General features: G+C 39.4%; 4 protein-coding genes and 1 pseudogene across 14 annotated transcripts; 3 read left to right on the top strand and 2 right to left on the bottom strand.

Moving 5' to 3' along the window:
• Positions 1 to 1,230: 1,230 nt before the first annotated feature.
• On the bottom strand, positions 1,231 to 2,905 carry LOC104778399 (transcription initiation factor TFIID subunit 7-like). Its single transcript, XM_087507152.1, has 5 exons — positions 2,669 to 2,905; positions 2,049 to 2,174; positions 1,825 to 1,952; positions 1,660 to 1,725; positions 1,231 to 1,556 (listed from the first exon to the last, which is right to left on the bottom strand). Exons 1-5 carry the CDS (start codon positions 2,781 to 2,783, stop codon positions 1,380 to 1,382), a joined length of 612 nt encoding a protein of 203 aa, XP_087363278.1. The 5' UTR covers positions 2,784 to 2,905; the 3' UTR covers positions 1,231 to 1,379.
• Positions 2,906 to 3,224: 319 nt separating this feature from the next.
• Positions 3,225 to 6,109, top strand: LOC104778401 (serine/arginine-rich SC35-like splicing factor SCL33). 8 transcript variants are annotated; one of them, XM_087507156.1, is made up of 6 exons: positions 3,225 to 3,414; positions 3,680 to 3,835; positions 4,237 to 4,314; positions 5,066 to 5,236; positions 5,329 to 5,457; positions 5,544 to 6,109. In XM_087507156.1, exons 2-6 carry the CDS (start codon positions 3,693 to 3,695, stop codon positions 5,896 to 5,898), a joined length of 876 nt encoding a protein of 291 aa, XP_087363282.1. In that variant the 5' UTR covers positions 3,225 to 3,414; positions 3,680 to 3,692; the 3' UTR covers positions 5,899 to 6,109. The 8 variants fall into 8 exon arrangements, with proteins under 8 accessions (XP_087363282.1, XP_087363279.1, XP_087363284.1 ...); XM_087507153.1 differs by having other exon boundaries at positions 3,280 to 3,414; positions 5,326 to 5,457; XM_087507158.1 differs by having other exon boundaries at positions 3,291 to 3,414; positions 3,683 to 3,835.
• A 4,349-nt stretch (positions 6,110 to 10,458) lies between these two features.
• On the bottom strand, positions 10,459 to 12,723 carry LOC104742443 (uncharacterized). The gene is made up of 3 exons (XM_087496457.1): positions 12,529 to 12,723; positions 10,919 to 11,748; positions 10,459 to 10,833 (listed from the first exon to the last, which is right to left on the bottom strand). The coding sequence occupies exons 2-3, from the start codon at positions 11,744 to 11,746 to the stop codon at positions 10,810 to 10,812; spliced, it is 852 nt and encodes a 283-aa protein (XP_087352583.1). The 5' UTR covers positions 11,747 to 11,748; positions 12,529 to 12,723; the 3' UTR covers positions 10,459 to 10,809.
• A 314-nt stretch (positions 12,724 to 13,037) lies between these two features.
• On the top strand, positions 13,038 to 16,701 carry LOC104778402 (putative acyl-activating enzyme 18, peroxisomal; annotated as a pseudogene). Its single transcript, XR_015594629.1, has 14 exons — positions 13,038 to 13,491; positions 13,585 to 13,714; positions 13,792 to 14,042; positions 14,126 to 14,327; positions 14,409 to 14,449; positions 14,542 to 14,661; positions 14,739 to 14,815; positions 14,891 to 15,111; positions 15,197 to 15,291; positions 15,381 to 15,597; positions 15,685 to 15,810; positions 15,903 to 16,001; positions 16,086 to 16,295; positions 16,388 to 16,701. The product of XR_015594629.1 is annotated as a putative acyl-activating enzyme 18, peroxisomal (transcript).
• A 434-nt stretch (positions 16,702 to 17,135) lies between these two features.
• On the top strand, positions 17,136 to 27,160 carry LOC104779369 (mediator of RNA polymerase II transcription subunit 13). Of its 3 annotated transcripts, XR_015594630.1 has the most exons (24): positions 17,143 to 17,452; positions 17,551 to 17,624; positions 17,748 to 17,887; positions 17,979 to 18,065; positions 18,216 to 18,303; positions 18,396 to 18,473; positions 18,641 to 18,718; positions 18,811 to 18,890; positions 19,311 to 19,389; positions 19,486 to 19,812; positions 20,041 to 20,100; positions 20,315 to 20,549; positions 20,710 to 20,758; positions 20,839 to 20,984; positions 21,240 to 22,586; positions 22,834 to 23,011; positions 23,172 to 23,283; positions 23,491 to 23,578; positions 23,694 to 23,772; positions 23,914 to 24,209; positions 24,304 to 25,387; positions 25,545 to 25,910; positions 26,022 to 26,749; positions 27,142 to 27,160. XR_015594630.1 is itself a non-coding variant. In XM_087507161.1 (23 exons), exons 1-23 carry the CDS (start codon positions 17,429 to 17,431, stop codon positions 26,624 to 26,626), a joined length of 5,700 nt encoding a protein of 1,899 aa, XP_087363287.1. In that variant the 5' UTR covers positions 17,136 to 17,428; the 3' UTR covers positions 26,627 to 27,079. The 3 variants fall into 3 exon arrangements, 2 of the variants coding, with proteins under 2 accessions (XP_087363287.1, XP_087363288.1); XM_087507161.1 differs by lacking the exon at positions 27,142 to 27,160 and having other exon boundaries at positions 17,136 to 17,452; positions 26,022 to 27,079; XM_087507162.1 differs by lacking the exon at positions 27,142 to 27,160 and having other exon boundaries at positions 17,181 to 17,452; positions 20,710 to 20,754; positions 26,022 to 27,079.
• Positions 27,161 to 27,564: the final 404 nt, after the last annotated feature.

Genomic DNA, 27,564 nt, shown 5'->3' on the forward strand with positions numbered 1-27,564 from the left:
GCCAGCTGTGAGTGTGTTTGGTTGCGGTCCATGACTCAGCATATTCGGACGGATAGCGGCTTAGAAGACAGCAAGGAAGCAACCGTCATCTACGAGGACAATACGGCTTGCATCGCCCAGCTCAAGGAAGGATACATCAAGGGAGATCGGACGAAGCACATACTGCCGAAGTTCTTCTTCACACATGAACTACAAAAGGCCGGAGAAGTTCAAGTGGTGCAAGTACAATCATGTGACAACTCAGCCGATCTCTTCACCAAAGCATTGCCGACATCAACGTTCAAGAAGCTCTCGCACAAGATTGGAATGTGGAGGCTTCAGAACTTGGAGTGATGTTTGGATCAGGGGGAGCAATGTGTGCTGTACTCTTTTTCTTTCACCAAGGTTTTGTCCCATTGGGTTTTCCTGGTAAGGTTTTAATGAGGCAGCATCCCCTAAGCACATTGCGGCGATCCCATCCAACATGGCACGGTCATCTTGTCCAAGGGGGAGTGTTGTGAAACACTTGTGGACTCTATAGACCGGCCTGCTCACAGCCCGTTAGGACATGGCCTTACGGCCCATGTACGGTCCGCGCATGTACGGCCCATCGGCCATTGCTTTACGGCCCATAGCCTATTCTATGTACTCATTTGGTTTATGGGCTTTAGCCTTTGTACTCCTATTATATATACTTGTAAACCTCGACATTCATCAATCAATAAGACTAAGAGATTTCGCTCCCTAAATCTTCTAGTTTACAACATCTGTGACATAATGGATACGTCAAAATGATGATAGATATGGTTGCACGTATTCAGAATAAGGAAAAAAAGAGTGGTATAGATCATTTGAATATCACTTAGGCCGAGTGTATACAATTATCTATAGAACTCTACATATTTAGCATAAAACAAAGAGTGTTACTGGCATATCTAATAAAACAAAGATAGATATAGACACATAACATAGAGTCCTGCCGTGTGCAAATTTATAAAATATATGTTAAAAGTTGATAGCTAATGGGTGATGCCTAAAGAATCATTGACTTTTCTGGTGGATCCGAAGAAATAAGATATGGTCATACCTTTTCTCTTGTTCAAACATGACAGAAATTTGATGTATTGGTTGATTTTTTGAAGTTATGGCATAAATAGAGAGATTGGTTTATCATAGAACATGTAATTTACTTACATGTCGCTTATAAGATGGTGAAGGAGTCAAGAAAAACAGAATCTTTCGCGCACTGTATACTCTGAACAGAAACCATAATTCCATTGGAAAAGGTAGAAGAAGACATCATCAAAAATCATGGGAACATGGATATCCGTGATTTTACAGAACAGGCTCAAACTCTTAAGTTTTGGTAAGAAAAATCTCTTTATATGTATACAATGAACTCACATTGAATCATCAGAATCTTCTGATTCACTTCTCTCCGGCTCAGCTTCTGCTGGGTTACTACTAGTGCCTGTCTCAGGAGCTTCATGCTTTTCAACAGGTGTAGGTGAAGAAGATACTTTATTATCTTCATTAGGAGCATTCTCGTTCGCAGCTGCTTCTTCTTGTTCATTTACCTAAACAAAAAGGGTTCAGAGTGACGAATGAAGTTACTAAATCGATTTTTATCCCGAGGACCAGATATTGTCACATCATGTATTAAAATGAAAGTAATCTTACATTTTCTATCGTTCCGCCACTCAAGATATTCAACAAGTCTCTCTCAACCCGCTGTACAAGCTCCGGCTGCAAACATTTTGGCAATGGCTAAGTTAACAGAACAGCTATATACAAGTATTAGTGAAGCCTAGTTGATGGATTGATAAAATAGTAAATGCACATTACATTAAGGTCAGGCTCTCGACGAAATCTTCTCTTTCGAGCATCTTTCATTGGAGGAGTTAAACCATGTCTGTATTCAACTGTATTAGGTGCAGGATCACCTGGCTCCCTGACCATGATCATCTGTGTAACAAATCAAAGTATTCATATTACTTTGTAGTCAAAATTTATAATGCTTAACACATGTTAGCAAAACAAGGATCGAGTAAATTGATTTTACCTGAAATTATCAGCAGTTTTGACTAATGCACAATCATCATAAGTTTTAAAAGACTCAACAACAGCAGGAAGATCAAGTAGAGACGCCGGGAACTCTTCGTTTCCAATCATAAACGTCCCGCTTCTCCCATCCTCTGCAAATTCAGTTCACACAATAACCTTAAATATTAAGTTTGTTTGCTCTAGAAACAATGCAAATCGATTCTCCAAACAAACTTTAGTCCTCAGTCAGATTCAAGAAAGATGCAACAAGAATGTCTTTCAGCTTCTCTGATAAAACATACAATTCTTAATCAGATTCAAGAATGAGGCAAGAAATATGTCTTTCGACTTCTCTAAACAACACATTCACACAACATTAAGTTGCTAAAAGGTAGATTCCTACACAGACTTTGATCCCTAATCAGATTCAAGAATGTCTTTCAGGTAAAGAACATTCAAGAACTCATTGCTAGACGCAAGAAGCAAACTTTAGGTACTGAGTATAAAAATCTCAATCCGCGACACACTCCTGAGTCTAGTTTCCGATAAAAAGGATATAAATTTAAGAAAAAGGAAGAAACTTTGGACGATGAAACACAAAATGATGTACCAAAAAAGAGACAAAACCCTAGAAAAAAGTTGGCACCTGAGAAACACAAATCCAAAGGGATTTCGTCGGAAGTAGAAGCCTCCTCGCTCAAAAGCCGATCAATTCGCTCTGAAACAGACGGTGGAACCCTAAGTATGAACTGTTCTTCCATTAAAAGGTATCAATCAACGGCTTATAACTCGAAATCTTCTTATATCTTCGCGAATTGGATTATGCAGAGAGAGAGAACGAGAGAGAGAGAGAGAGAGAGACACGATCGCTTTGGTTATGTAATGTTTTACTTTTTACAAGTTTAGAAGAGAGAGAAAGACAAAACGTTCCAGAAGAATCCTATAAGTTAATTTGTTATTTCTATTTTCTCTCCCCTGTAGGTTTCAAAATTTATGTTTTTGACCCAAATAGTTTAAAGGTAACAACAAAACCCAGTAGTTGGAGAAACTAATCATCATCAATTGGCTAATTTAATTATATTGATTTCAATCTCTCTTAGATAATATTATAGTATTTTGATCTTAAAGAACAGAAAAACAACCAAAATTAGGCCTTGAACCTTTAAAAATGGAAGATAATGAATTATAAATTGGAATGGACCATCAATAAAAGTAGCGAGTCTTTAAGGCAAGATATAAAATTTTGAAAGAAATTTGGGAGTTTACATGTAAAATTAATAGTATAAAGAAACCCTAAGAAGTCGCTCATGGATCAAAATCTTTTCTCCAATTCTCTCTCTCTCTTGCAGCATCGCTTCTCCGTCAATCGTCACCGCCGAACTTTGTTCACCGGTAAACTAAATTTATCTTCTTTTGTTATGATTTTAGTTTTCAATTGGAAAAAAAAAATATGATCTTTCTAGAGTAGCGAGTTGTATGTTGTATCTTGTAAGTATTTTAGGGATTGGAGTTGGTGATTTCAAAACTAGACTAGATTGAATGCTACTTTGCAGTTCTCTTGGACGTTGTTCTTGCAGCTCTTGTGTTTTGTGTTCTCGAATACCCTACCTTTTTCTTGTGCATGTTCTAATCTAGATTGTGTTGGCTGAGGTTGAAGAAGCTTCGATTCAATGAGGGGAAGGAGCTACACTCCGTCACCACCAAGGGGTTATGGGAGGAGGGGTCGAAGCCCAAGCCCTAGAGGCCGATATGGAGGTCGTAGCAGAGACCTGCCCACCAGTCTTTTGGTTCGCAATCTACGCCATGATGTCAGGTACATGTTGTGACTTCTATATTGTTCTCTTCAGTCTTAGGATGATTTTTTTTTTGTTTTTGTTTGGACACCTCTTGAAAGCTTAAAATGACACCCTTTAAGCATATTTAGGCGTGATGTTCTCTTAAATGTACTGTTAAGGCGTTCAAAAAGTTGATTTATATATCCTCTGAGCTATCTTGATAACGATGTTTGGTTTGATGAACTCTTGTTTTGTGATTGAAATCTAAAAGGAAGATATAAGACGGGTTCTCTCATGAGTGTATCTTTTTACATTTTTAGGGTTCATGTAAACCAGAGTACTTTGTTGTTGACTTTGACACCACCAATCTTAGTGTATCTTCATTTCCTGTCTTTTAGATTAATGTAATTCTCTGCTTACATCTTATCCTTTTCTTCAGGCAAGAAGATCTCAGGAGGGCATTTGAGCAGTTCGGTCATCTCAAGGACATTTACTTGCCAAGGGACTATTATACTGGGTGAGCATTTTGGTAGATAGGACATCTAGTGTTTCAACACTTGATTTTTACTTATGTTCTGATTATAGAATATCTCTTTCTTTTCGTCTTCTTTCCACCTTTCTTGAATCTTTGTTTTTTGCTACATCTATCTCCCTTTCCTTTTCCGTTCTTTCATCTCTGTGCGTCTCCTAACGGATATTAGGGCTTTCTGAGAATCTTCTTAAGTGCGCTGATTTCATAAATCAAATTTAGGCTCCATACATTTTCATAATTTTCTGTGACATGAGATTCATCATTTTGTGGTCTTAAACCACCATTATCTGGTGTCGTAGAGGGTGGAGTAGTCTTTTTGTATTTCCTTAAGGAGAAGGATACAATGTTTATATGTTGTGAACGCACTATGAGGTGAGTTAATTGAAGTTGTTGAGGTTTAGCAGTGAATTTAAAGAATTGAAGACATCAAAGAAGTAATTAGAGTTCTTATGAAGATGTTCTATATGGTAGTGAAGAGTTGAAGTGAAGTTGGGTTTGTATTCTATATGAAGATGAATCAAGTCTTCAAGAAGTCATCTTTAGACTGAACTTGCAAGGCTAGCAGGCAAGTGCTTGCTTATTTTTTCATGTTTACTGATATCTTCTGTTGCAGGGGATCATGTTGTGTGAGTTGTCCGTCAACAGGATTGTGTTGTAAAGTGGTACATCTTCCTGGTCATTTTGTATGTTTGGTTTCTTGTCTGAGATTTTTTTCGTTCTATATGTTTAAATGCAGAGATCCACGAGGTTTTGGTTTCGTTCAATTTGTGGATCCTGCTGATGCTGCAGACGCAAAACATAACATGGATGGTTATGTTCTTCTTGGCCGTGAGTTGACTGTCGTGTTTGCAGAAGAGAACAGGAAGAAACCGACTGAAATGAGGGCAAGGGAGCGTGGTGGAGGAAGGTGCGTGGAGCTTTTTTTCTTTTTGAACTATACTGTTTATCATCAAATATCCGAGAAGTTTTTAACATTTCTTTTATTCGTATGAGCAGCAGATTTCGGGATAGAAGGCGTAGTCCCCCTCGCTACTACTCTCGCTCTCGTTCTCCTCCCCCTCGACGTGGTAGATCTCGGTCACGGAGCGGTGGCTACTATTCTCCTCCCCCTAGAAGACACCACCGAAGGTTTCTACATGTTTCTGTCTGAGCTCGATTACAAATTCCTCCACCCGATTGAGTTTTAGATGCTCACTAACTCTCTATTGTCACAGGTCTATCTCGCCCAGGGAAGAGCGTTATGATGGGAGGAGGTCATACTCGCGCTCACCAGCCTATAATGGCTCAAGGCGTCGCAGCGTAAGTCCAGCCAGAGGTAAGAGCCACAGCATAAGCCCCAGCCCTAGAAGAAGCATAAGTCGTAGTCCTAGAAGAAGCATAAGCCGTAGCCCTAAAAGAAGTCGGAGTCTGAGCCGCAAGAGAAATAGGAGCTTGAGCCCGAGAAGAAGCATAAGCCGTAGCCCTAGAAGAAGCAGAACCCCGAGGAAAAGCAGAAGCAACACTCCTGAACCAGCCAGAAGCAGGAGCCAGAGCCCGCATGATGAAGGAGATCGTTCACCAAGCCAGTGATTGATTCTTCACTCTCTTGCTAGTCTTCTCTAGATTATGGTTGTGTCGCGTACCCTTATTCTAAGAAAAAATTAAGATGATACTGAAAATATGAGAATTTTATGTAGGGTGGAATTTGGCTTTCTTATGTTATGATATATGGAGCATGTGGGAACATGGTACTGTTTACTCTATATGTTCTTTTAAGATACAACCTTGGATTTTTGTGGAAGTTGCAAGATTCGTCAAGTCAACCAAATAAATCTCTTTAAGAGATCCTGCATACCTACTTCTCTGGTGACCAAAATAACCCCTTGGTGAAATGGAATTATTCACAGGAAATTGGTGTGTGTTAGACTACTATGCGGAAGCGTGAAACCGGAAACGTACCTACACCGGTTTAGTGATGAATATGGCATGAATCGTCTGAGAACTGATGCAGAGATCGGGGTTGAAATCACAGATGGAAATCAACCACAAGCCACCGTTCAAGTGCTCTTTCCGTTGATCTCTCGAAGCTTTCTCTCTCTAGAATGTTTTACTCTCTCTCTTTCAATGACAATGGACACAAGTGTTGTCCAAGTTTTTTTTCATGTCTCTGCGTAATCCTCCTTTTATATACAAGGCAAGAGACTTCACGAACAGCCACAAATGAGTTTCGCATCTTTTAGAAAACTTCTCTATTACACCGGTTCAATTAAACCGGTTCGGTATGCTCCAAATCATGGGCGCAAACCGACCACAAACCAACATCTCCCACTCGCACATGATAGGGAGCATAATTAATACTAGAGAAATATTAGAGTTCAGCTCGAGAATCGAAACATGGAAACCATACAACAAATGAACTGTGCGACCCTGCGAGTACACCTGCACTTGGGAGCTAAACTATGCACCTGTTAGGAATACATAACTGCTACAACCCTAAAGAAAATAATTGCATTTCAGCATGTCTCGCTGTCCCCCAAACTCATTTATCTTTTACATCAATCTTAATATATCTTATCCCTATAGCATATGTTAGACATTTCACATCATGTGTTCACTATATTCAAACTCCAATTGAGCGATATAGTGGCTGGCCAGCAAACACATATGTCAATGTAAAATCAAATAGTTTTTCCCTTCCGTACTTATGTCTATCCGTTCTAAACTAACCGCTTTCCTAGCATGTCCCATAAGGCTAATTATTCCATCACCATTGGATAAACATACTAAAGTAGCGAACATTAGCTTATCCCTTCAGAACATAGACGAAGGTTCAAGGGTAACTCTTGAAACCATAGTGTGGTTTATAGGAACTCACATTGCGGATGATAGGGATTATAAATAAAATATCATTTGCTTCCTATATTGTCGGACTAGCACATGTGGTATGACTCACATGTCATAGTAGTTAACTCTTTTCAAAAAAAATATGTCAATTGGTTAAACCAAGTACTACTATGAGGATCAAGCTACTATCATCTCGCTGTCTAGCGCCTGATTATGTACTTATCCCGCTCTTCCAAGTATTCATGATTTTGGGTCAATCATGATTGATATGTTAATAAGCATATCTCATCTTGACTCTTTATCAAGGCAACATTAACTAGCCTTACAAAGGCAAGCTCCCACTAGCGCCAAGCTGGTCATGTCTCATCTCAACATCTCACAAAGAAATTTGAGGCGATTGTTCATGTGAGTGAACCAATCTCCTACTTGGTGACACTTCTTATTATTTATGTGTAATATGCAAACATAAAAAAAATTGACTGATGTATATGATATCGAGAAAAATATATATATCATTAAATATATATGTAACATCCAATACAAATACAACGTCAAATGACAAATTTTTCATAAGTACACAAATCAAATTCTACGCAGACCTAAAGCTCGAACATGAGCGAGATAAACATCTCTTGGGATGGGTTTGGTAAATGGATCAGCTACCATCCTATGCGTAGATATGTACTTAATGACCACCTCCTTATTTGCCACAATGTCTCTCACGAAATTATTTTTGATTGCAATGTGCTTTGTCCTTCCATGATACTTATGATCTTTCAAGAAAGCAATACACGCTTGACTATCACAATGAATAGTCACAAGGCACGAAGCCTCTGGAGTGATCTGTAAGCTTTCTAAGAATCTTCTTAGCCATACAGCTTCTTGGACTGATGCTGAACATGCAATGAACTCAGCTTCCATTGTGGATAGAGCTGTACAAGATTGTTTCTTGCTACTCCAAGTGATAGCACCATTATTAAGCAAGAAAACATATCCTGAAGTCGATTTGCGTCCATCCATGTCGCCACCATGGTCGGCGTCTGTATAACCCATTAAATGCAAATCACTTCCTTGATAACACAAGGAATAGTCCATTGTTCCTTTCAAGTATCTAAGAATTCTCTTCACTGCCATCCAGTGTTTCCTCCCGGGGTTTGACTGGTAACGACTTACTAAGCCAACAGCATAACAAATATCCGGCCGGGTGCACATCATAGCATACATCAAGCTGCCCACAGCACTAGAGTATGTGACTTTTTCCATCTCTCGTTTCTCTTCAAGGGTCTTAGGGCACATATCAAGGTTTAGGCTTTCACCTTTCGCAATTGGAGTGTCAATGGGGTTACTGTCAAGCATCTTAAACCTTTCAAGGATTGTACGAATATATGACTCTTGTGAAAGAGCTAATAAATTCCTTGATCGGTCTCGGTATATCTTAACACCGAGAACATAATCAGCTTCTCCCATATCCTTCATCTCGAAATGAGATGATAACCATTTCTTAATAGTCATGAGAAACTCCATATCATTTCCAGCCAACAATATGTCATCGACATATATAGATAGAATTACAAAGGATTGTCCAGTGCTCTTGACGTAGACACAATGGTCTTCACTAATCATCGTAAAATCATAAGAGGTAATAGCTCGATGAAAGCGAAAATACCACTGCCTAGAAGATTGTTTTAGGCCATATATTGAACGTTTGAGCTTGCAAACTTTGCGCTCTTGGCCATCTACAACAAAACCAACTGGTTGTTCCATGTAGATTTCTTCTTCTAGTTCCCCGTTAAGAAACGCAGTCTTAACGTCCATTTGATGTAATTCTAAATCTAATCCGGCGACTAAGGCTAGAATAAGGCGAATTGAGGCAAACCTCACCACTGGTGAAAACGTTTCCTCATAATCTATACCTTCTTGTTGGGTATATCCTTTCGCCACCAAGCGAGACTTATACCTATCTATGGATCCATCCGCCTTTCGTTTGATCTTAAAAATCCACTTGTTTCCGATCGCTCGACGTTCTGGCGGAAGATCAACCAAGTCCCATACTTGGTTTACCTTCATAGATTCTAGTTCTTCTCCAATTGCAATATTCCATTCATCTGATTTTGGGCAAGAGAGAGCCTCATAAACAGTTCGAGGCTCTAAGTCATCATGCAGAGCAACCATGAAAGCTTCCCCTTCGATCTCAAAACGACGTTGGGGAATGTTTTCACGTCTACTTCTACGCACCTCTGACTCTTGTGATTCCATCCTATGAGAATCACTAACCAATGTATCTCTCCCACTAAGTTGAGATAGTTCTCGTGAACTTTCACCAACTTCCACAGATTGGTTAGTAGAAGTAACATTAGTCGGGTCATCCATCTCTTGAAGATGAAATGCCTTATCAATCTCTCCCCTTCGAGGAAAGTCATTTTCCAAGAATGTAACATCTCGTGATTCGATTTCTGTTATACCTCCATCTGAGTGTTCGCCGATAAGCACATAACCCTTAGAGTGCTCAGAATATCTTATAAAGATACACTTCTTTCCTCTAGGACCCAATTTTCCATGAGGATGAGAAGTATCGCGAACAAATGCTGCAGACCCCCAAGGTCGTAGATGCATTAGGTCAGGTTTTCTCCCTTTCCATTACTCATAAAGAGTAGAAGTAACAGATTTAGAGGGCACACAATTAAGTACATAGGCAGCAGTCATTAATGCATCACCCCAATATGAAATTGGAAGGTTAGCTTGTGCCATCATAGACCTAACCATTTCAAGAAGCGTTCGATTTCTTCTTTCCGCTACACCATTTTGTTGCGGTGTATATGGGGTAGTCAATTGCCTGACAATACCTTTTTCATCACACAATTCTTTGAATTGTTCAGATAAGTATTCACGACCTCGATCTGTTCTCAAACACTTGATCGTCCTCTCCAATTGATTTTCGACCAAAGTGATGTAACGTCTAAAACACTCTAGTGCTTCTGATTTATGAGAAATCAGGAACACATGCCCGAATCGAGTGAAATCATCTATAAAGGTGATAAAATATAAAGCCCCATGCCTTGCCCTCACATTCATCGGACCACAAATGTCGGAATGAATTAAATGCAATGGATATTCAGCTCTAGTTGCTTTTCCAAATGGTTTCCTTTTTGCTTTTCCGGCTAAACATGGTTCACATGTGTCAAGATCTATTCGGGCGAGAGAGCCGAGAAGGCCTTCTCTAGCCAATCTATTCATTCGATCAACACCAATATGACCAAGTCTAGAATGCCACACATTTATTTCAACATTTGTAGAACTTGTGACATATGAAAAACTTTGATCAACATAACTAGTAGTAATATTCGTAGTACAATCAAGTACAATAAAACCATCACAAGCATAACCATAACCGTAGTACACAGACCCTAGAGTAATTTTTAAACACATGTCATGGAAATTCAAACCAAATCCTAACTTATGTAAAGCTAAAACAGAGACAAGGTCCCGACGGATTTCAGGAGCATACAAGACATCATGTAAAATAAGTGTTCTTCCGCCACTCATGTGTAGCTGACAAGTGCCAAACCCAGTACCGCAACCTTGGAGTTATTTCCTACATACAACCATCTTGAACCTTAGGTATCCGCCGGTACTCGACATACGCATCTCGATTCCTAGTTACGTGGTCTGTTGCTCCTGAGTCTACAATCCACAAAGGATGAGATTCGGTAAGCATAACACAACTAGAAACAAAAGCATATTTGCAAGTAGAATTTAAGGATAATACCTTCTTTGCCTCAGTGCATTCACGAGCAAAGTGACCCATGGAGCTACAGTTGTAGCATTTTATTTTGGTCATATCCTTTTTCCTTCCACGCTTGCCACGCTTGGCAAATTTTTTCTGCTTCTTAAGATTAGGTTGATAGGGAGCCTTGTTTCCTTTGTTACCTCTCTTGCGCTTCAAGCTTGAGCTTGAACTTGCAACATTGGCCTCATTGAAGGGTTTAGCAGCCTCTAAGCGCTCATCCTCTAACTCAAGATGACGTGATATATCCTCAAAGGATTTCACATTAACATTATGCGTCATTTGAACCTTCATATGGTCCCAACTTTCAGGCAACGAGCGGAGAACTGCTTGGATTTGCTGTTCATCAGATATAATTTGACCAGCACCTTTAAGCTCTCTAATCATGGTTGCCATGACTCTATGATGCTGCCTCATCGAATGATTTGGGCGCTTCTTGTTGTCATTAAACCTCTGATTAAGTCTCCTAAGTTTGGTGGCTGAAGTGGCACCAAACTTTTCTTTCAACGCCTCCCACATGCCTTTAGCAGTGTCATACTCTTCAAACTCACACATAAGATCATCTTGCATGCAACTCAGCAACGTAATGCGAGCGATGCTATTCTTTCTTTTCCAGACAACATATGCCTCTTGATCCCTTCTATGTTGAGCGGTAGTACCCTGCTCAGGCTCTTCCATGAGATGGAAAAGAGTCTCTTTCACCTCTTGCTCTTCAAGGACATACTGGACTTTGCGATACCAAATATCGTAGTTGTCACCATCCAGTTTGTCTCCTCTATTGAGCTCCGCAATAATATTCTTACAAGCCATGCCTGTTGGAATATTCAAAGACATTAATTCGTTTGTATATTTATTCACACATAACATACATTTTGCCATAAACATAAATCAATCTAGTGTAACTCAATTTATAATACAAGATCGAGAGTTCACTATGTTCCCAATCATCACCCGTATTACAATCTTGTCACAACAAATTAACTTATATCATGCAAAATTTTAAGTTCTAAACTAAACTAGAACTCCCACTTAATTAAAGTATTTTCTAACAATGAATTAATAAATAAAACATGCTTCATTAAAAAAAAATTTGACTAAAAAATAATTTCAGATTCTTAATTTCCTTATCACGACAAAACTAGAGAAATTTATTTTTTTTTAAAAATTTGGACATACCAAACTCATTTTATTGAATAAACAATATATGTTTTAAACAAATCAGAATCTGCCACATGGCGATTACTGTTCATCGTCTTCCTCATACATATATTAAACGCCCATTTACACGAAAAAATTTCGGCCCCTATAACTCTCTGTATACTGAACGAAATCAGGCGTGCGATATACCATTAGAAAGAGAATTTCAATATCTACGCATGGCCACCGAAATCATGCGATTACGGATTTTGTACAGAGAGTTATGGGCGAATTAAAATCGGCGGTTTATTCACATATTGTCTCAAATTTATGCATTCAAATTCGGTTCTCAAAGCGATATGATAACTAAGAATGAAAAACATGCCAGAACCGTAGCCAAATGCTCTGATACCAATGTTAGACTACTATGCGGAAGCGTGAAACCGGAAACGTACCTTCACCGGTTTAGTGACGAATATGGCATGAATCGTCTGAGAACTGATGCAGAGATCGGGGTTGAAATCACAGATGGAAATCAACCACAAGCCACCGTTCAAGTGCTCTTTCCGTTGATCTCTCGAAGCTTTCTCTCTCTAGAATGTTTTACTCTCTCTCTTTCAATGTCAATGGACACAAGTGTTGTCCAAGTTTTTTTTTATGTCTGCGTAATCCTTCTTTTATATACAAGGCAAGAGACTTCACGAACAGCCACAAATGAGTTTCGCATCTTTTAGAAAACAACTTCTCTATTACACCGGTTCAATTAAACCGGTTTGGTATGCTCCAAATCATGGGCGCAAACCGACCACAAACCAACAGTGTGTTTAGTGGAAACGGCCAAGATGGGTAGATTTGGTTTCTTTGACGACTCAAGAATTCAGTAGAGTCAAAGAGACAAAGACTATGGTCCCATTTTAACCGAGGAGTAGTTTTAAGTTTTCTTCATAAAGATCAAACCTTTTCTGTTCTAAAACAAAACAAAAAAACAATTTGAGTTTCCTCATTGAACGGACAGTACGGTTTTTGCCGTTTGCATTTTGTCCACATAATCTAACCTACCAGTCTACTACCACCATTGGCAAGCTTTAAACTTTTTATGCACCAAATTAAAAGGCGATAACTTGTATAGAGAGAGAGATAGATAGAGAGATGTGGAAGAGTATAGGAGAATTGAGTTGCGATGATTATGTCAAAGCTGGATTGACTTTGGAAGACGCCAAGGAATTTGAGAAATTGGTGAGTGATGTGATTTCAAAGGCTACAAAGACTGATCCAAGAGATCAATGGAAGGCTTTGGTGGATGAGAGTGTGCTCAAGCCATGGCATCCTCATTCTCTGCATCAGCTTCTCTATTACTCTGTCTACTCGAGCTGGGACTCCTCTGTTCATGGCCCTCCTCTCTATTGGTTTCCTTCTCCGTACGTCTCTCTCTCTCTTTTCTTTCTCATTTCGAAGTTCTGAAATTTCTTCAAAGCTGAGTGTCTTGTCTATTTCTTCTTTGTGTGTTTTAGATCTCAGTCAAAATCCACAAATTTGGGGGAGCTGATGGAAACCCACGGGTCAAGGCTTCTAGGTGCTTCATATAAAAACCCTCTTGAAAGTTTTGAACTTTTCCGGAGATTCTCAGTTGAACACCCTCAAGTAAGCATTGATGTTAACAAAAAGGAAGCTTTGTGGCAGCTCGCTCTGGTTTTGGTCTAATTTTATATCTAATCCAGGTTTATTGGTCACTTGTTCTCGATGAGCTTTCACTTGTGTATCACACTCCTCCGAGGTGTATCCTTGACAAATCAAAACCTGAAGGGACATGGCTTCCTGATGCAGTTCTAAATATCGCTGAATGTTGTCTGATGCCTTCAAGCCATCCCAAAAAGGATGATAGTAGTGTGGCTGTTGTATGGCGTGATGAAGGCTTTGATGATTCCCCAGTCAATCGTATGACAATTATAGAACTCCGCGAGCAAGTAATGTATGTAACATGAAAAGTCTTTATCAATCATTCTGTTTTGTGATCTCATTATTAAGGTTCCAATGGTACATATACTTCAAAAGGTTGGTGGCAAATGCTATAAGTGGAAGTTTTGCAAAGGGTGACACAATTGCAATCGATATGCCAATGACAGTCGAAGCAGTGATTATATATCTCGCAATCATATTAGCTGGTTGCATTGTTGTCTCCATCGCAGACAGCTTTGCAGCTAAGGAAATTGCAACAAGGTTGTAAATTTCCAAGGCAAAAGGCATATTCACTCAGGTTTGTGACACAGCCTGACTCACATCTTCTCAGCTTGTATTTATCACGTACCATGTCAGATATGTCTGATTGCGTTTTCAGGATTATATACTCAGAGGAGGTCGAAGATTTCCTTTATACAGGTGACGAATTTGATATTTATGTGGCTGATTTTGCAACTCCATGAACAAAAAACATAATTTATATCTTTATTTTTTTGTTGTTTATCATGTAGCCGGGTGGTTGAAGCTGCACCATCTAAGGTCATTGTCCTCCCCTCTTCAGGGACTGAATTGTGCGTTCAGTTAAGAGAACAGGACATACCATGGATGGATTTTCTTTCCAATGGTCTTAGGTAAATTGTTTATATCTCTACATTTGCAACCACTTGGAGAGAGTGTAGATGAGACATGGCTTCAATTTGGCTTGCAGTGGAGATAACTACTATCGTCCGAGTTATCTACCTGTAGACTCTGTGATTAACATTCTCTTCTCATCTGGAACGACAGGTAAAGGAAAGATGGTCAGATTGTTGTAGACATGTTTAGATACATCTATTGACCCATTATTTTTTTCTTAATTAGGTGAACCGAAAGCTATACCATGGACACAGCTCTCGCCAATTCGTAGTGGTTGTGATGGATGGGCTCATGCTGATGTCAAAGTTGGTGATATATATTGTTGGCCTACAAATCTTGGATGGGTAATGGGACCAACTCTTATATTCTCCTGCTTTCTAACCGGTGCAACTCTCGCTCTCTACAACGGGTCTCCCCTTGGCCGCGGTTTTGGAAAGTTTGTTCAGGCAAGGCACCTCCATTGTTGTTTCCTTTTCAATCTTGGTAACATACGATAAATCCTCACTTACTTGTGCTTCATATGTACTTTAGGATGCTGGAGTTACAGTTCTCGGCACTGTTCCGAGCTTGGTGAAAACTTGGAAGAGGATCAACTGTATGGAAGGGCTTAATTGGACAAAGATAAAGTAAGCAGCAGCAAACCTTGGTTTATTCGGTTTTATATGTTTGTGGTTTTCGGAGAAGACTTCACACAGGAGCTATTGTGCTTTGTTAGATATTTCGCCACCACAGGAGAAGCTTCCAATGTTGATGATGTTCTCTGGCTTTCTTCTAAAGCTTATTACAAACCTGTGATTGAAATCTGTGGAGGCACGGAACTGGCTTCTTCATATCTCATAGGAAGCCCGCTTCAGCCGCAAGCTTTTGGAGCGTTTAGTACACCATCCATGACAACTAGAATTATCATCTTCGACGAAAATGGTGTCCCATATGTAAGAACTGAAACTTTTAGACATTTGGCGGTCTGTTCCAATATTTCTCTAAGGCTGTACAGAGGTTGATTAAGGCTGTTTTTGCAGCCGGATGATCAACCGTGTACTGGAGAAGTTGGTTTGTTCCCGCAGCACCTTGGGGCCTCAGATAGACTTCTGAACGCAGACCACAACGAGGTTTATTTCAAGGGAATGCCAATGTATAAAGAAACAGTGAGTAGTTTTAAGGTTTATGTATATACAGCTAAACCAAATTGCAAACTGACATCACTTAAATTATTGTTCTGTTCTGTTCCGCTCTGCAGCGACTTAGAAGACACGGTGACATCGTGAAGCGAACGGTAGGAGGATATTATAATGTTCAAGGCAGAGCTGATGATACCATGAACCTTGGAGGCATTAAGGTACTACATTGTATGCATAGACACAGATTTGTTTGTCTTGGGAACTTTTCTTAGGTTTCATCTCTTGTATCTATGTTACAACAGACAAGTTCTATTGAGATCGAACGGGTGTGTGATCAAGCTGATGAGTGCATCTTAGAGACGGCTGCAGTCAGCTTAACACCGCCGAACGGTGGTCCAGAGTTGCTGGTCATATTCGCCGTCTTGAAAGAAGGGTTCAAGAAACAGAGTGAGGAAGAGCTAAAGATAAAATTTTCAAGAACCATTCAAAAAGATCTTAATCCTCTCTTTAAGGTAGTTAATATCTTTGATGGTGTTTTCGCAAATTCAAAGATACACAAAGAGCTTCTCTCTGCTTAAAAATGGATTTGCTAAATGCAATGCAGGTGAGTTTCGTGAAGATTGTGCCTGAGTTTCCAAGAACAGCTTCTAACAAGTTGCTGAGAAGAGTCTTGAGAGATCAGATGAAGCAAGAACTACTATCTTTGCGGAGTCGAATATAAAGGCCCCTTGATCTTAAGTTAAATTAGAATGAAATCAATTAGTAAGTGAGATTGTTTAAGTGTAAATAAAAATCTGTTGAGAAGTAGTTGATCTACAATCTACATGACAGATTTTAAAAGTAAAAGACTTGAATTCACTTTGTTAAACAGTACTACAATCTACGTTTATGATTAAACAGTACTTTGTTATGATTAAACAATCTACGTTTATGATTAAACAGTACTTTGTTATGTTTGTGTTTGGTGTTTATGATTATGTGCATGTTTATAAAATTCACTTTCATACAAATTTGTAATAATGTTTCGGACTATATTACCTATCCTCTTAATTCGGACTCGAGATAGAGGATGAGTGCCTTCTCCTAACACTAAATGAATGGTATTATTCCATTTCTTCAAGCCGTTTCGATCATTCGTGGTGTTGCTACTACTAACCAAAAGATGTAAGGAAAGCGTTAAAATCACTCGAGGTCTACCTATTTTGTGGCATTGTACAAATTACAAAACCTAAAAAACAACAAAACATGGACAATGTTTTAAACAAACAGCGTCGTATTTGGGAGAAATAAAAGAGAGAGAAAATAACGAATTGGGCCTGAATAAAACAATAATGGGCCAAGAACAAAAAAATAAGAAATAGGAAGAACAAAAAAAAAAAAAAAAAAAAAACCCTAAAGGGCGCGTTTGGATCTGGATTTATGAAACAATTTGGACGAGAGATTTCTTGTTGAGATGATTTTTTTACAAGTAATCGAAGATTTTTGATCAAGCAGAGATAAATAAAAACCCCTCGCACATCAACAAGAGAAGAGAAGATCGAAACCTACAAATTTGACAAAGTCTTCCAATTCCGAACGCTTCAAGACCATGTTTTTGGTGGCTTAATTTGCACAGAAAAAGGATTGAACTTGTTTGCTCCAAGTGATGTGGACTAATGTTTTCAGAATTGTAAGTCTTCTTCTATCTTCTTTTTTTCTCTTCTTCTTCCATTGTGTGGTTTCGAGAATTGACTTATTCGTAATACTTTGAGTGAATTTTTTCTACAGGGTGGTCTACATAATGTTTCCTGGTTTCAGTTTCTTCCTAGTGAAACTGAGCTGAATCCTGGCTCTGATAGAAGGTTAAAGCTTTTAGCTTTTTTTTTTTTTTTTTTTTTTTTTTTTTTTTTTTTTTATCAATGGGTAGTTTTTAGTTGTTACTTTAATGTGATAGTGTACTAACTATTATTCTGGAGATTTTTCAGTTCAAGAGCTGAGCAAAACGATGTTGCAACGTATCTTGTACTTTCCTCTCATCTTCGGTTGCAGAAGGAAGGGTTTCTTACCACTTGGACCAATTCTTTTGTTGGACCTTGGGATCCATCTCAAGGTTTATACAACCCTGGTATAAAGCTAGCTATACAAATCACACTCTGGTTCTTCAATTTTTGTTACTTTGTAGTTGTATCTGACCATTATTCCTCGCCGCTGCTCAGATGAAAAGATTAAGCTTTGGCTTTTTCTACCTGGGCGTCACTCATCAATAACTGATAAAGCTCAGTCTGCTGTCTCAAAGCTTAGAGGTTTATTTTTCCTTATGATTTATTACATCGTTTTTCTCCTCAATGTATTCGAACAGATTGTCTCTCTATTCATGATTATGACAGTTTAGTGCACATGCCTGTGGTCTATTGGTATACATGTCCTTACTTTTCTTTTTCTCCTGTTGATAGTTGTTGCGTCAGGAATTTGGGTAGCACCTGGGGACTCTGAAGAGATATCAGTTGCCTTCTCACAATCTTTACGTAATTGCATTGAAAGGTTATTTTTTTTCAATGATCCCCTGGCGTAATGGTTAGATTAAAGACTTAATGGATTGAAATATCATATTAATATGTTTGATATTGCGACAGAGCATTAACCGGACTTTCCTACATGCGATTTGGAGATGTGTTTTCAAAATTCAGCCCTCAAAGCGAAGAATATTTGAGGTATCTGCAACCTCTTTCCATCTAAGCGAGACCATACATTATAATCGCTGAGTTTGTTTATTGACCTTTTACATTTGTTTCCTGAGTGTAATTCTTAAAATCGAAAGAAGTCTATAATTAGATCTGTGGCTCATCTCCTGGCTAATGCTCCTTGAATATATATGCAGGAGGGGACAGCCTACTGTTGAATTTATCTTTGCTGCCACCGAAGAGGCAGTTTTTGTCCATGTCATTATATCTGCCAAGTCCGTAAAGCTTTTTGTTATATACGTTCCAAGTTATGGTTTAGTGCTTCTCATAGTTATTGTGAAACTAACTATGATTTTTATGATTGAAGGAATGTCCGGACACTTTCAAGTGGCGATGCTGAAAGACTGTTAAAGAGTTCCTTGAAAAACTCAAGTCATAAGCTTCCAGGTTAGTCATTTTTCTATCATCACTTGGAATGCTAAATTATCCTACTACCTAGGATAAATCAAAAGAAGTTGGGAACTAGTTCTAGATGTTAGTTGGCCTTTCCCTGCTTTGTACTGTTCTACTAGTGTATAAATGAGAGCATGGGACTTTTGAACTCAAGTTTCAGTGCATCCACTCCAAAAAGAAGCTAGAGCAGTCTTGTGCTACCTGACTTCTCTTAGCAAAGATTTAACATCTCATTTTTTTTGCATGGCACAAGAGCGTACCTGTAATATTTTAAGAATTGTATTACATATTCGAAGCCAAAATTTTTGAGTTTAGATTCGAAATGATTTGTGCCTTCTTACACATGCTTCAAGAAAGATAAGAACTTTGTATTTGATAGAAACACTTCTCACATGCTTATATTATTCCCACCAGTGATTGTTTCTCCTCATGGAATGCGGGGCAGCCTCACTGGATTCTGTCCTAACGACCTTGTCAAGCAAGTCTACTTCAGGTGCAACTCATACCTTTGCCTTTCAGCGTCCAAGTCGACATTTTTGTGAAGTGTAGAACTCTTTTTCTGATGATATAAGATATTTTTCTCACACAGTTCTGGAAACTTAAGGACTTCGAGTGGATATATTGGTCTCCCTTCTCATGTTGGTCGTGGGTCCCGTCTGATAAATGGCAATCATTCATACGTGGAAGTTACACTTGGTTGCTGCCAAAATAGAGATGACAACACAAGTCAAATGAATTCGACCTTTGCAGTTAACTTGCCCCATAATCAGTGTCCTGAACCTTCTGTTGGGAGTAAAGATCACCGGAAAGGACAACCAGATCCTTTATCAGTGTGTGAAAAAAAGTTCATATATCCAGCTGAGGCAGTGCTTGTGCCGATCTTACAGTCGTCATTTGCTAAGTTTTCTTTGAAAAGGTAAACCGACTAGGTGAGGAGGTTATTTAGAATTTGTTGACTACTTAACGGTAAGATCCAGATTGGATTTTTGTTGAATTCCATAAATGAATTCAGAAAATAGACTCTGTAGGGTCGGTCATAGTGAAACGGTTTTTTAGGAATTGTTTCAGACCCATGTTAAGTAGACATAATACTTCTGATATTTCCTCAGCTTGGAGCTGATGCAAGGTGAAATCATACTTGCAGATTTTGGCTTCAAAATTGGATAGGCCCGTCACTGGCAGGCTCGTCGTTATATATGCACTGGTGAGTCTTTTTCTTTTATCTCGTCTACATTTTGAACATCGAAGGAAACTCGTTAACCAGAGGTCTATGGTTTGTAATCCTCATGATTTGAAGCTCCATAGGAGTGAATCTGTGGCATTTTGGAGTTTTGTTCCAATATTATGCTTAACGATTTTATTTTCCATTATAAAAGTCTGTTCATGATCCCTAAACATTTGAACTTTACTTCATGCAGGGCTGGTGATTTTGACTTCCTTGGAGCGTCTGGAAATAAGAGTGATGGGTTTTATGAAAAAAGTGGTTACAATAGCAGTGGTAGTAGCCGTAATAGCAGCATTAGTTCAACAAGTAGCGCTTCTAGCGGAAGTGGCTGGAGGATGACTTCAAGAACTGGTGATCTTGACGCTGATGCAGATTCTTTGACGTGTAGGCAATCTGGTCTAACTTGTAATGATGATCGCTCAAAAATGGTATGACTTATATCTATGGAAAGGGTGGCGATTGCATTGTACTGATGAGGAAATTGAATTGTCGGTTGTAGCATGAACGTGCTTGTTATAATAAAGCAACATCATATATTGTTTTCCTTATTATATATAATTTCATGTGCCTGAATAAATTTCTTTGCAGGGTTCAAAGCGGCCGCGAACAGGGATGGCAGAGTCTTCCGGTCATGTAGGTACTGTCACTAATGCACCTATTCAAGAAGCAGATAAGTCAGGAGTTGATTACACTAAAACTAATAAGCTGCTGTTCCAGGCATCGAAAGTGATCAAATTGGTTGGGATTGGGATGATGTCGATGATGATGATGACAGAGAAGGTGGCATGGATATCAGGGCACTTCTTTCAGAGTTTGGAGACTTTGGTGACTTCTTTGAGAATGATGCATTGCCTTTCGGGGAGGTAATTCCGGTTTTCTGTTGTTATCTATCATAATAATCAAGAAACTATTATTTGCATTCCTTATGCTGGCGAACGAAATGCAGACCTTGCATAAGCTCCGATATCTAGACTGTATCCCAGAGATTTTTGGGAGGAAGTGTTGTTTGCTTCCCTTTCCCCATTCCTGTCACAGCTCTTTTTGTCTTCGCTCATATTGCCTTTGGTGTTTAAACCTTATCTATCTAATTAAGCACCTTATTTCTTATGTTTTTGTAGCCACCGGGAACTGCAGAGTCGCATGCGCTCATGATTCCTCCAGAATCTGCTGATGTAGGTTCCAGTCCAGTTGATATGATGGATGTATCAGACCAAATCGTATTGCCTGTTGGGTTTTCCTCTTTTGAGAGCTTTAATCCTGTTCCTCCTATCATAGATGAGTGCCTTACTAAAAGTCAAGATGTTCCCAACAGCAGTATCACCTCAGTTCCGTCAAATCAAATGTCAATCTCTTCTACTGGTGAGTTCGATCATTTGATGAAAGCAGAAGCTATGATGACATTTGCCCCTGAGTATGGAGCTGTAGAAGCACCTATGAGCGAGATTTCCTCCACGTTTTTCAAAAGCCCATATCTTCCCAAATCTCATAAAGTGGGGAGTTCAAATTCAAGAACGAGTAATTATGTTTATGGAGCCACACCGCCTGCCACTGATTCTGATGGAGCAGCTGATAAGATTTTGAACGGATCAAAAGCATGCATTGGTAACAACGATGGCAGAACTTTGTTTAGTTTGAAGAAGCATTACACTCAAGTGGAGGGTAGAAAGGACCAACTACCTACTCTTTTCAGTGACAACAATAGTACAAAGGAGGGTGTCTCTCAATCAAAACATTCAAAACATAATGCTGCTAATGTTGTTAAGATTGTGCAGGGGAAAAAGACTGATGGTATATCTGCTGTTGTTAGTGCTTTATTATCTTCAAAGACCTTGTTGGCAACAGACGTAGGAAGCGTTATGTTCCAAGCTTTCATGTGTAGGATGCGGCACATAGCCACTTCTTCAAAGCTTAGTTCACCTGTTAGTCTGACTAGGCTTAGTGGAAACTTTTTTCTGAACCAGCTGCCAAATGAGCCTAGTACTCTGACAGACAACATATCTGCAAGGAATGAGATATATAAGAAAGATATACCTACCAGAATAGCTGGAGATTTTGACGGAGGAATGTTAGATAGCCACATGAGTGCACCAGTTGGCGTATGGCGGACTGTTTCAGTCCCAAAAACAGCAAAACCTGCTAGTTCGCCAAATATGGAAGCAGGCTCATCCTTGCCCCATAGTTCATTTAGCGAAGACAGCTTGCTTTCTTATGGTCAAAGGCAGCCACTGCAGGAACTCCTAGATGGAGTAGCGTTACTTGTACAACAAGCTACCTCTTTTGTTGATTTAGCTCTGGATTCAGATTGTGGAGATGGACCCTATGGCTGGCTTGCACTGGAAGAGTTGTGGAGACGGGAACTGTCATGTGGACCCTCTGCTGGCCATGCAGGTTGTGGGGGGACTTTGGCTTCCTCCCATTCTCTGGACATTGCCGGTGTAAAGCTAGTTGATCCACTCTCTGCTGAGGTAAGCTTTAAAATGCTGTAAGATGCCAGGGAAATGAGGGTATCCAATATCTTTAACGTTCTTAATTGTTAGTTTGGGGTAGACTAATTAAGTAGTCACAGTTTTATCTTTAAAAGCTTTGAGCCTTTTCATATTTCTCTTGCTGGTGCCTCTTGTCTTCTCTATGCGACTAGTTGTTATATATTTAGTACACAATGATACTGTCTGTCAGTTTAAACCTGATTCTGGAGCTTTCTTTCTATTTCAGGTTTTTCCTTCATCTGTCATCACTTTACTGCAATCTGACATCAAAACAGCTCTGAAATCTGCATTTGGTCAGTCAGATGGTCCATTATCTGTTACAGATTGGTGCAAGGGCCGGAATCAATCAGGGGATGGAGGATCTATTTCTGAGGGATCTACTGCTGAGTCAGCCCTGACTGAAGGTAGAACGCGAATTCTGATTATTTCCCTGTCTCACACTGGCTTATCATCTCGTTAAACTCTACTGTTTCCACTGTGTTTTTTCTTTGATATCTAAGAGCAAATGGTGTCAACGTATCTCTGATGAATCTAATTCTAATAATTATCTTGGCAAACAAGCAGTGTCAATTGATGGCGGGAAAGGAGAAGAGACGACTCAGAGCCAAGACATATACAGTTCAGATTTACTCCGACCAACACTTTTTGTTCTTCCATCACCTTCTATACTTGTCGGGTATGTATGCAGTTATGCAGATGTCCGTCTGTTCTATTAGCAGTCTTCTTTAGATAGAATTTGGTCTTGATCAAGATGCCCTTGTAATGGGGTTATTTCCTGAAGTATTATAATGTCCTTTTGTTAGGATATCTTAAATCATTTTTACATACTACATTTCTGGTGATTTAAATATCTCGATACGTGTGCATTTTTTCCCTGTGATAGTTACCAAGATGACTGGCTTAAGATATCGACAAACTCCTTGCCACATTGGGAAAAGGCCCCTTTTGAGCCATATGCTCTGCCAAAAAATGTGAGTTTTCAAGAAATTCGTCTGAAAGATATTATTTGTCTTCTTGCAAATTAGGCCAATTAATAATCTTCTCCATCAAAAGTTAACCGTGGGAGTCATTTGTTTCCTTTCGCAGATTAACTATACTGTTGTATGCCCGGATATTGATCCTCTAACTTGTGCTGCTGCTGATTTCTTCCAGCAACTTGGAACTGGTGAGTCGACGAGTTTATTAATTGTGAAAGAGGTTTTGCTCAAACATGATAGGAATTAGTTTCTGATAAAAAATGTTTCTAGAGGAACAAGAGTTCTGACATTTTCTCATCATTTCTTTTGATTTATTTTTTATTGCATAGTTTATGAGACGTGTAGACTGGGAACCCATTTGCCACAGAGCCTGGGAAATCAAATGGAAACAGACGCTGGAAGGTTATCCTCATCTGGATTTGTTCTGCTTGATTGCCCTCAATCGATGAAGATTGAAAGCAATAACACATCGCTTCTGGGATCTCTCAGCGATTATTTTCTGTCTTTGTCGAATGGGTGGAATGTGAGTAGCTATCTGAAGTCTTTATCAAAAGCGTTGAAAGGCCTAAAGCTTGCGTCTTACCTTTACACAAACCAGAAAGAAGGATCAGGGAGTCCTTGTATGGTAAGTATAAGTTGAGAAATACATATGTTAATTGAGATTAGTATTCTTCTACCAAGTGTAGCTGTTGATACTTGTTGCCTTCTATTTCTTATAGGTAGTGTACATAGTATGTCCATTTCCTGACCCTTCAGCAGTTTTAAGGACGATTGTTGAATCGTCTATATCACTTGGATCAGTAATACAGTCAGATAGAGACAGGAGATCGATACTTAACAGTCAGGTTGCAAGGGCGTTTGGTAGTTCTGCTGCTGTTGACGAAACATCAATATCTCACATTCCAGTGCTTTCAGGGTTTAATGTCCCCAAATTAGTTCTACAAGTGGTGTCTGTTGATTCTATTTTCCGTATAACAAGTCCAAGCTTTAATGAGCTTGTCATTCTCAAGGATACTGCTTTTTCTGTCTACAATAAAGCTCGGAGAATTTCACGAGGAGTGCCTAATGATGCATTTCTGTCATCATCTTTATCCAGCAGATCCTCTTCAGCGTTGACACCAATGAGCTCTATTTCAGGAATCTGGAAAGACTGTGTTGGTTCTCGAATGACAGGTTCTACACATCCTAGAGATGGTGAAATGGATGTTAGCTTGAGAACGGGTGGTTGGGATACTTCCTGGCAAATACCAAGATCTGGAGGATTAAGCTGCGATCCAAACAGAAATGGGGATTTTTACCTAAATGATGAAATTTTCTATTTATTTGAACCACTTTTCATTCTTTCTGAGCCTGGTTCTGTGGAGCGTGGAGTTTCACCTACTTTTGGCGGCTTGGGATCTGAGTCTTCAAAGCCAATACATGAGGATGGTGGCCGAGGTTCTGGACCTGGCTTGAATTCAGTGGAAGGTATAACATCGGGATCAAGCTCCCAGGGTGATGCATCCCAGCTCGAAGGAAAGGCTATTCCAAGTTTACATTGCTGCTACGGTTGGACAGAGGACTGGAGATGGCTTGTAAGCATCTGGACGGATGCCAGGGGTGAATTACTTGACACACATATATTTCCCTTTGGTGGAATTAGCAGTAGACAGGATACGAAAGGGCTGCAGTGTCTTTTTGTTCAAGTTCTGCAGCAGGGATGTCAAATACTACAGGCGTGTTCCTCCCCTGACAATGGATCTTATAAACCTAGGGATTTTGTCATTACACGCATTGGGAATTTTTTCGAGCTTGAATACCTAGGTAAATTGTATTGTTTTATACCTCTCTTTGACCCTTACATTCTGTTCTTAATCTGATTATTCATCCCCTCTTATTTCAATTGCGCCTGGGAATAGAATTCTCTAGTATTGTATGGTACATAACCCTGGTATTTTTTGTCTTGGTACTGATATAACAGAGTGGCAAAAGGCAATTTATTCAGCTGGAGGTCCTGAGATTAAAAAGTGGCCTATTCAACTTCGACGTTCTGCGCCTTCTGGAATAGCCTCCAATAGCAACGGATCTTCCTTGCAACAGCAGGATCTGAGTCTGATTCAAGAGAGAGCCTCATCAACTAGCACACTCTACAGCTCTCATTCAAAACCATCGACCTTTGTGAAAGGCAGTATGGGGCAATCTGCTGGAAGAAAGCAGATAATGGGTGGGCAAACCATTTCTGGTACTCCAAGGGGATTGTTTCAGTGGGTTCACAGCATTAGTTTTGCTTCTATTTCACTTGATCATTCTCTACATTTTGTTCTTCCAGCTGAGTTGGTTTCTGCTGGTCAGTTTTTTTATTTGTTCATCTCATTTCTATATGTATATATATATTTTAAACTTTCATAACATATGGAGCAAGATACTGACTTGCATGATTATTTGCACAATTATGCAGGAGGTGGCCAGAGCAGTACTGGTATGAGTTCAGTTAATTACATTGAAGGTTTCACTCCTGTCAAATCTATTGGGTCTACTGCTTTCTCTTACATGATGATACCATCACCCAACATGCGCTTTCTTCACCCAAGTCCTCTCCAGCTTCCTACATGTTTAACTGCCGAGTCACCTCCACTTGCTCACCTCCTTCACAGCAAAGGATGTGCAATCCCCTTGTCTACCGGATTTGTTGTTTCAAAAGCTGTGCCTTCCATGAGAAAAGACTCGAGAATTAACGTGAAAGAAGAATGGCCATCAATTCTTTCTGTAAGTCTCGTGGACTATTATGGTGGTTACGACCATGCTCATGACAAAATTCTTCAAGGAATCATGAAGCAGGGAGGAGGGACCAAAGAAACTAGAGATTTTGAGGTTGAAAGCCATCTTATCCTCGAGTCAATTGCGGCAGAACTCCATGCTCTATCATGGATGACTGTTAGTCCAGCATATCTGGACAGGCGTACGGCATTGCCATTTCACTGTGATATGGTTCTGAGATTGAGACGTCTGCTTCATTTTGCGGACAAAGAACTCTCCAGGCTACCGGATAAGTCAAGGGTTTAAAACATAGGTTGAGCATGCAGATCACTAAAATTCTCTATCAGAAGATGAGACCAACCTTTCTATGAACTTCATCCTGCACCTCCTGAGTAGTCTTGTCATATTTAAGGCACATAGGTTTCTCGGGTTAGTTCACCAGTGCTATATGTTATAATAAGTAGGAAGAAATGTTGTAGATGTAGTAGATGTAGTCCCGGTTTTGATTTGGTGCTTATGAAATCTGTAAAAATTAGCATTTACGGCTTGCTCTACTGGTTCTGATTCACTTAAATGCATAGGTTAGTTTCTTTATAACCCCTTGTATTTGTAATTCAACATTATTTATCATTCCACTGTAAATTTAGCAAGATATGGGTTTCTCAGGGCAGGCTTATTTTCTTGTAAAAATCTTGTACCTTATACTGAACATCATGGTTCTCACTTGATCAGTCATAATGGATCCTGACTGTTGTATGAGTCGTGCAGCTTAAATTTTTGACAATAGACTCAGATTCTCAGTCTCTCTTCGTCTGCCTCAGGACCATCTTAATGCAATCTGTTGTCCGCCGTACAGATTGCAACTTCCTCAGGTGTTGCTCCCGAATCTTTTCTGTTCAGCTACTTATCTCTTGATTTTGCTTTAAAAGTACTGGTAGTCTGGTATAAACATTGTGTCTTTATCCATTGAACTTGTGATGCTCAGGACACATGAGAAGAGATGGACAGGAAAGCGGCGGCCATTTACAAACGCGTTTTCTCTCGTTTCAGAACTTAAATGCCATGGTATTGTCTCATTCTTGCTGCCGGCCACTGTTCTTCTAACAGGGCTTTAACAGATGTGTGATTTGTCCCACATACCCAATCTTACCCTTTAGTTGTATTCTGTTATACATACATATATAGAGTAAGGTCTGATTATGTAAGAAAAAGTAGGTTGAAGCTTATTGGGTTTGTGGTTTTGG

The sequence above is a fragment of the Camelina sativa genome, chromosome 3 (genome assembly GCF_030686135.1).
Source record: "Camelina sativa cultivar CO46 ecotype springtype chromosome 3, ASM3068613v1".
NCBI classification, from domain to species: Eukaryota; Viridiplantae; Streptophyta; class Magnoliopsida; order Brassicales; family Brassicaceae; genus Camelina; species Camelina sativa.

Coding starts and splice junctions, on each gene's coding strand:
- LOC104778399 (XM_087507152.1), bottom strand. CDS start 2,783: ATGGAAGAACAGTTCATACTTAGGGTTCCACCGTCTGTTTCAGAGCGA. Junction 1,726..1,824: donor GTCGAGAGCCTGACCTTAAT/GTAATGTGCATT, acceptor AAATGTTTGCAG/CCGGAGCTTGTACAGCGGGT. Junction 1,557..1,659: donor GTGGCGGAACGATAGAAAAT/GTAAGATTACTT, acceptor CTTTTTGTTTAG/GTAAATGAACAAGAAGAAGC.
- LOC104778401 (XM_087507153.1), top strand. CDS start 3,693: ATGAGGGGAAGGAGCTACACTCCGTCACCACCAAGGGGTTATGGGAGG. Junction 3,836..4,236: donor AATCTACGCCATGATGTCAG/GTACATGTTGTG, acceptor CCTTTTCTTCAG/GCAAGAAGATCTCAGGAGGG. Junction 5,458..5,543: donor CCTAGAAGACACCACCGAAG/GTTTCTACATGT, acceptor CTATTGTCACAG/GTCTATCTCGCCCAGGGAAG.
- LOC104742443 (XM_087496457.1), bottom strand. CDS start 11,746: ATGGCTTGTAAGAATATTATTGCGGAGCTCAATAGAGGAGACAAACTG. Junction 10,834..10,918: donor AATGCACTGAGGCAAAGAAG/GTATTATCCTTA, acceptor TGTGGATTGTAG/ACTCAGGAGCAACAGACCAC.
- LOC104779369 (XM_087507161.1), top strand. CDS start 17,429: ATGTGGACTAATGTTTTCAGAATT. Junction 20,101..20,314: donor TCGTCGTTATATATGCACTG/GTGAGTCTTTTT, acceptor TACTTCATGCAG/GGCTGGTGATTTTGACTTCC. Junction 22,587..22,833: donor TTGATCCACTCTCTGCTGAG/GTAAGCTTTAAA, acceptor TTTCTATTTCAG/GTTTTTCCTTCATCTGTCAT.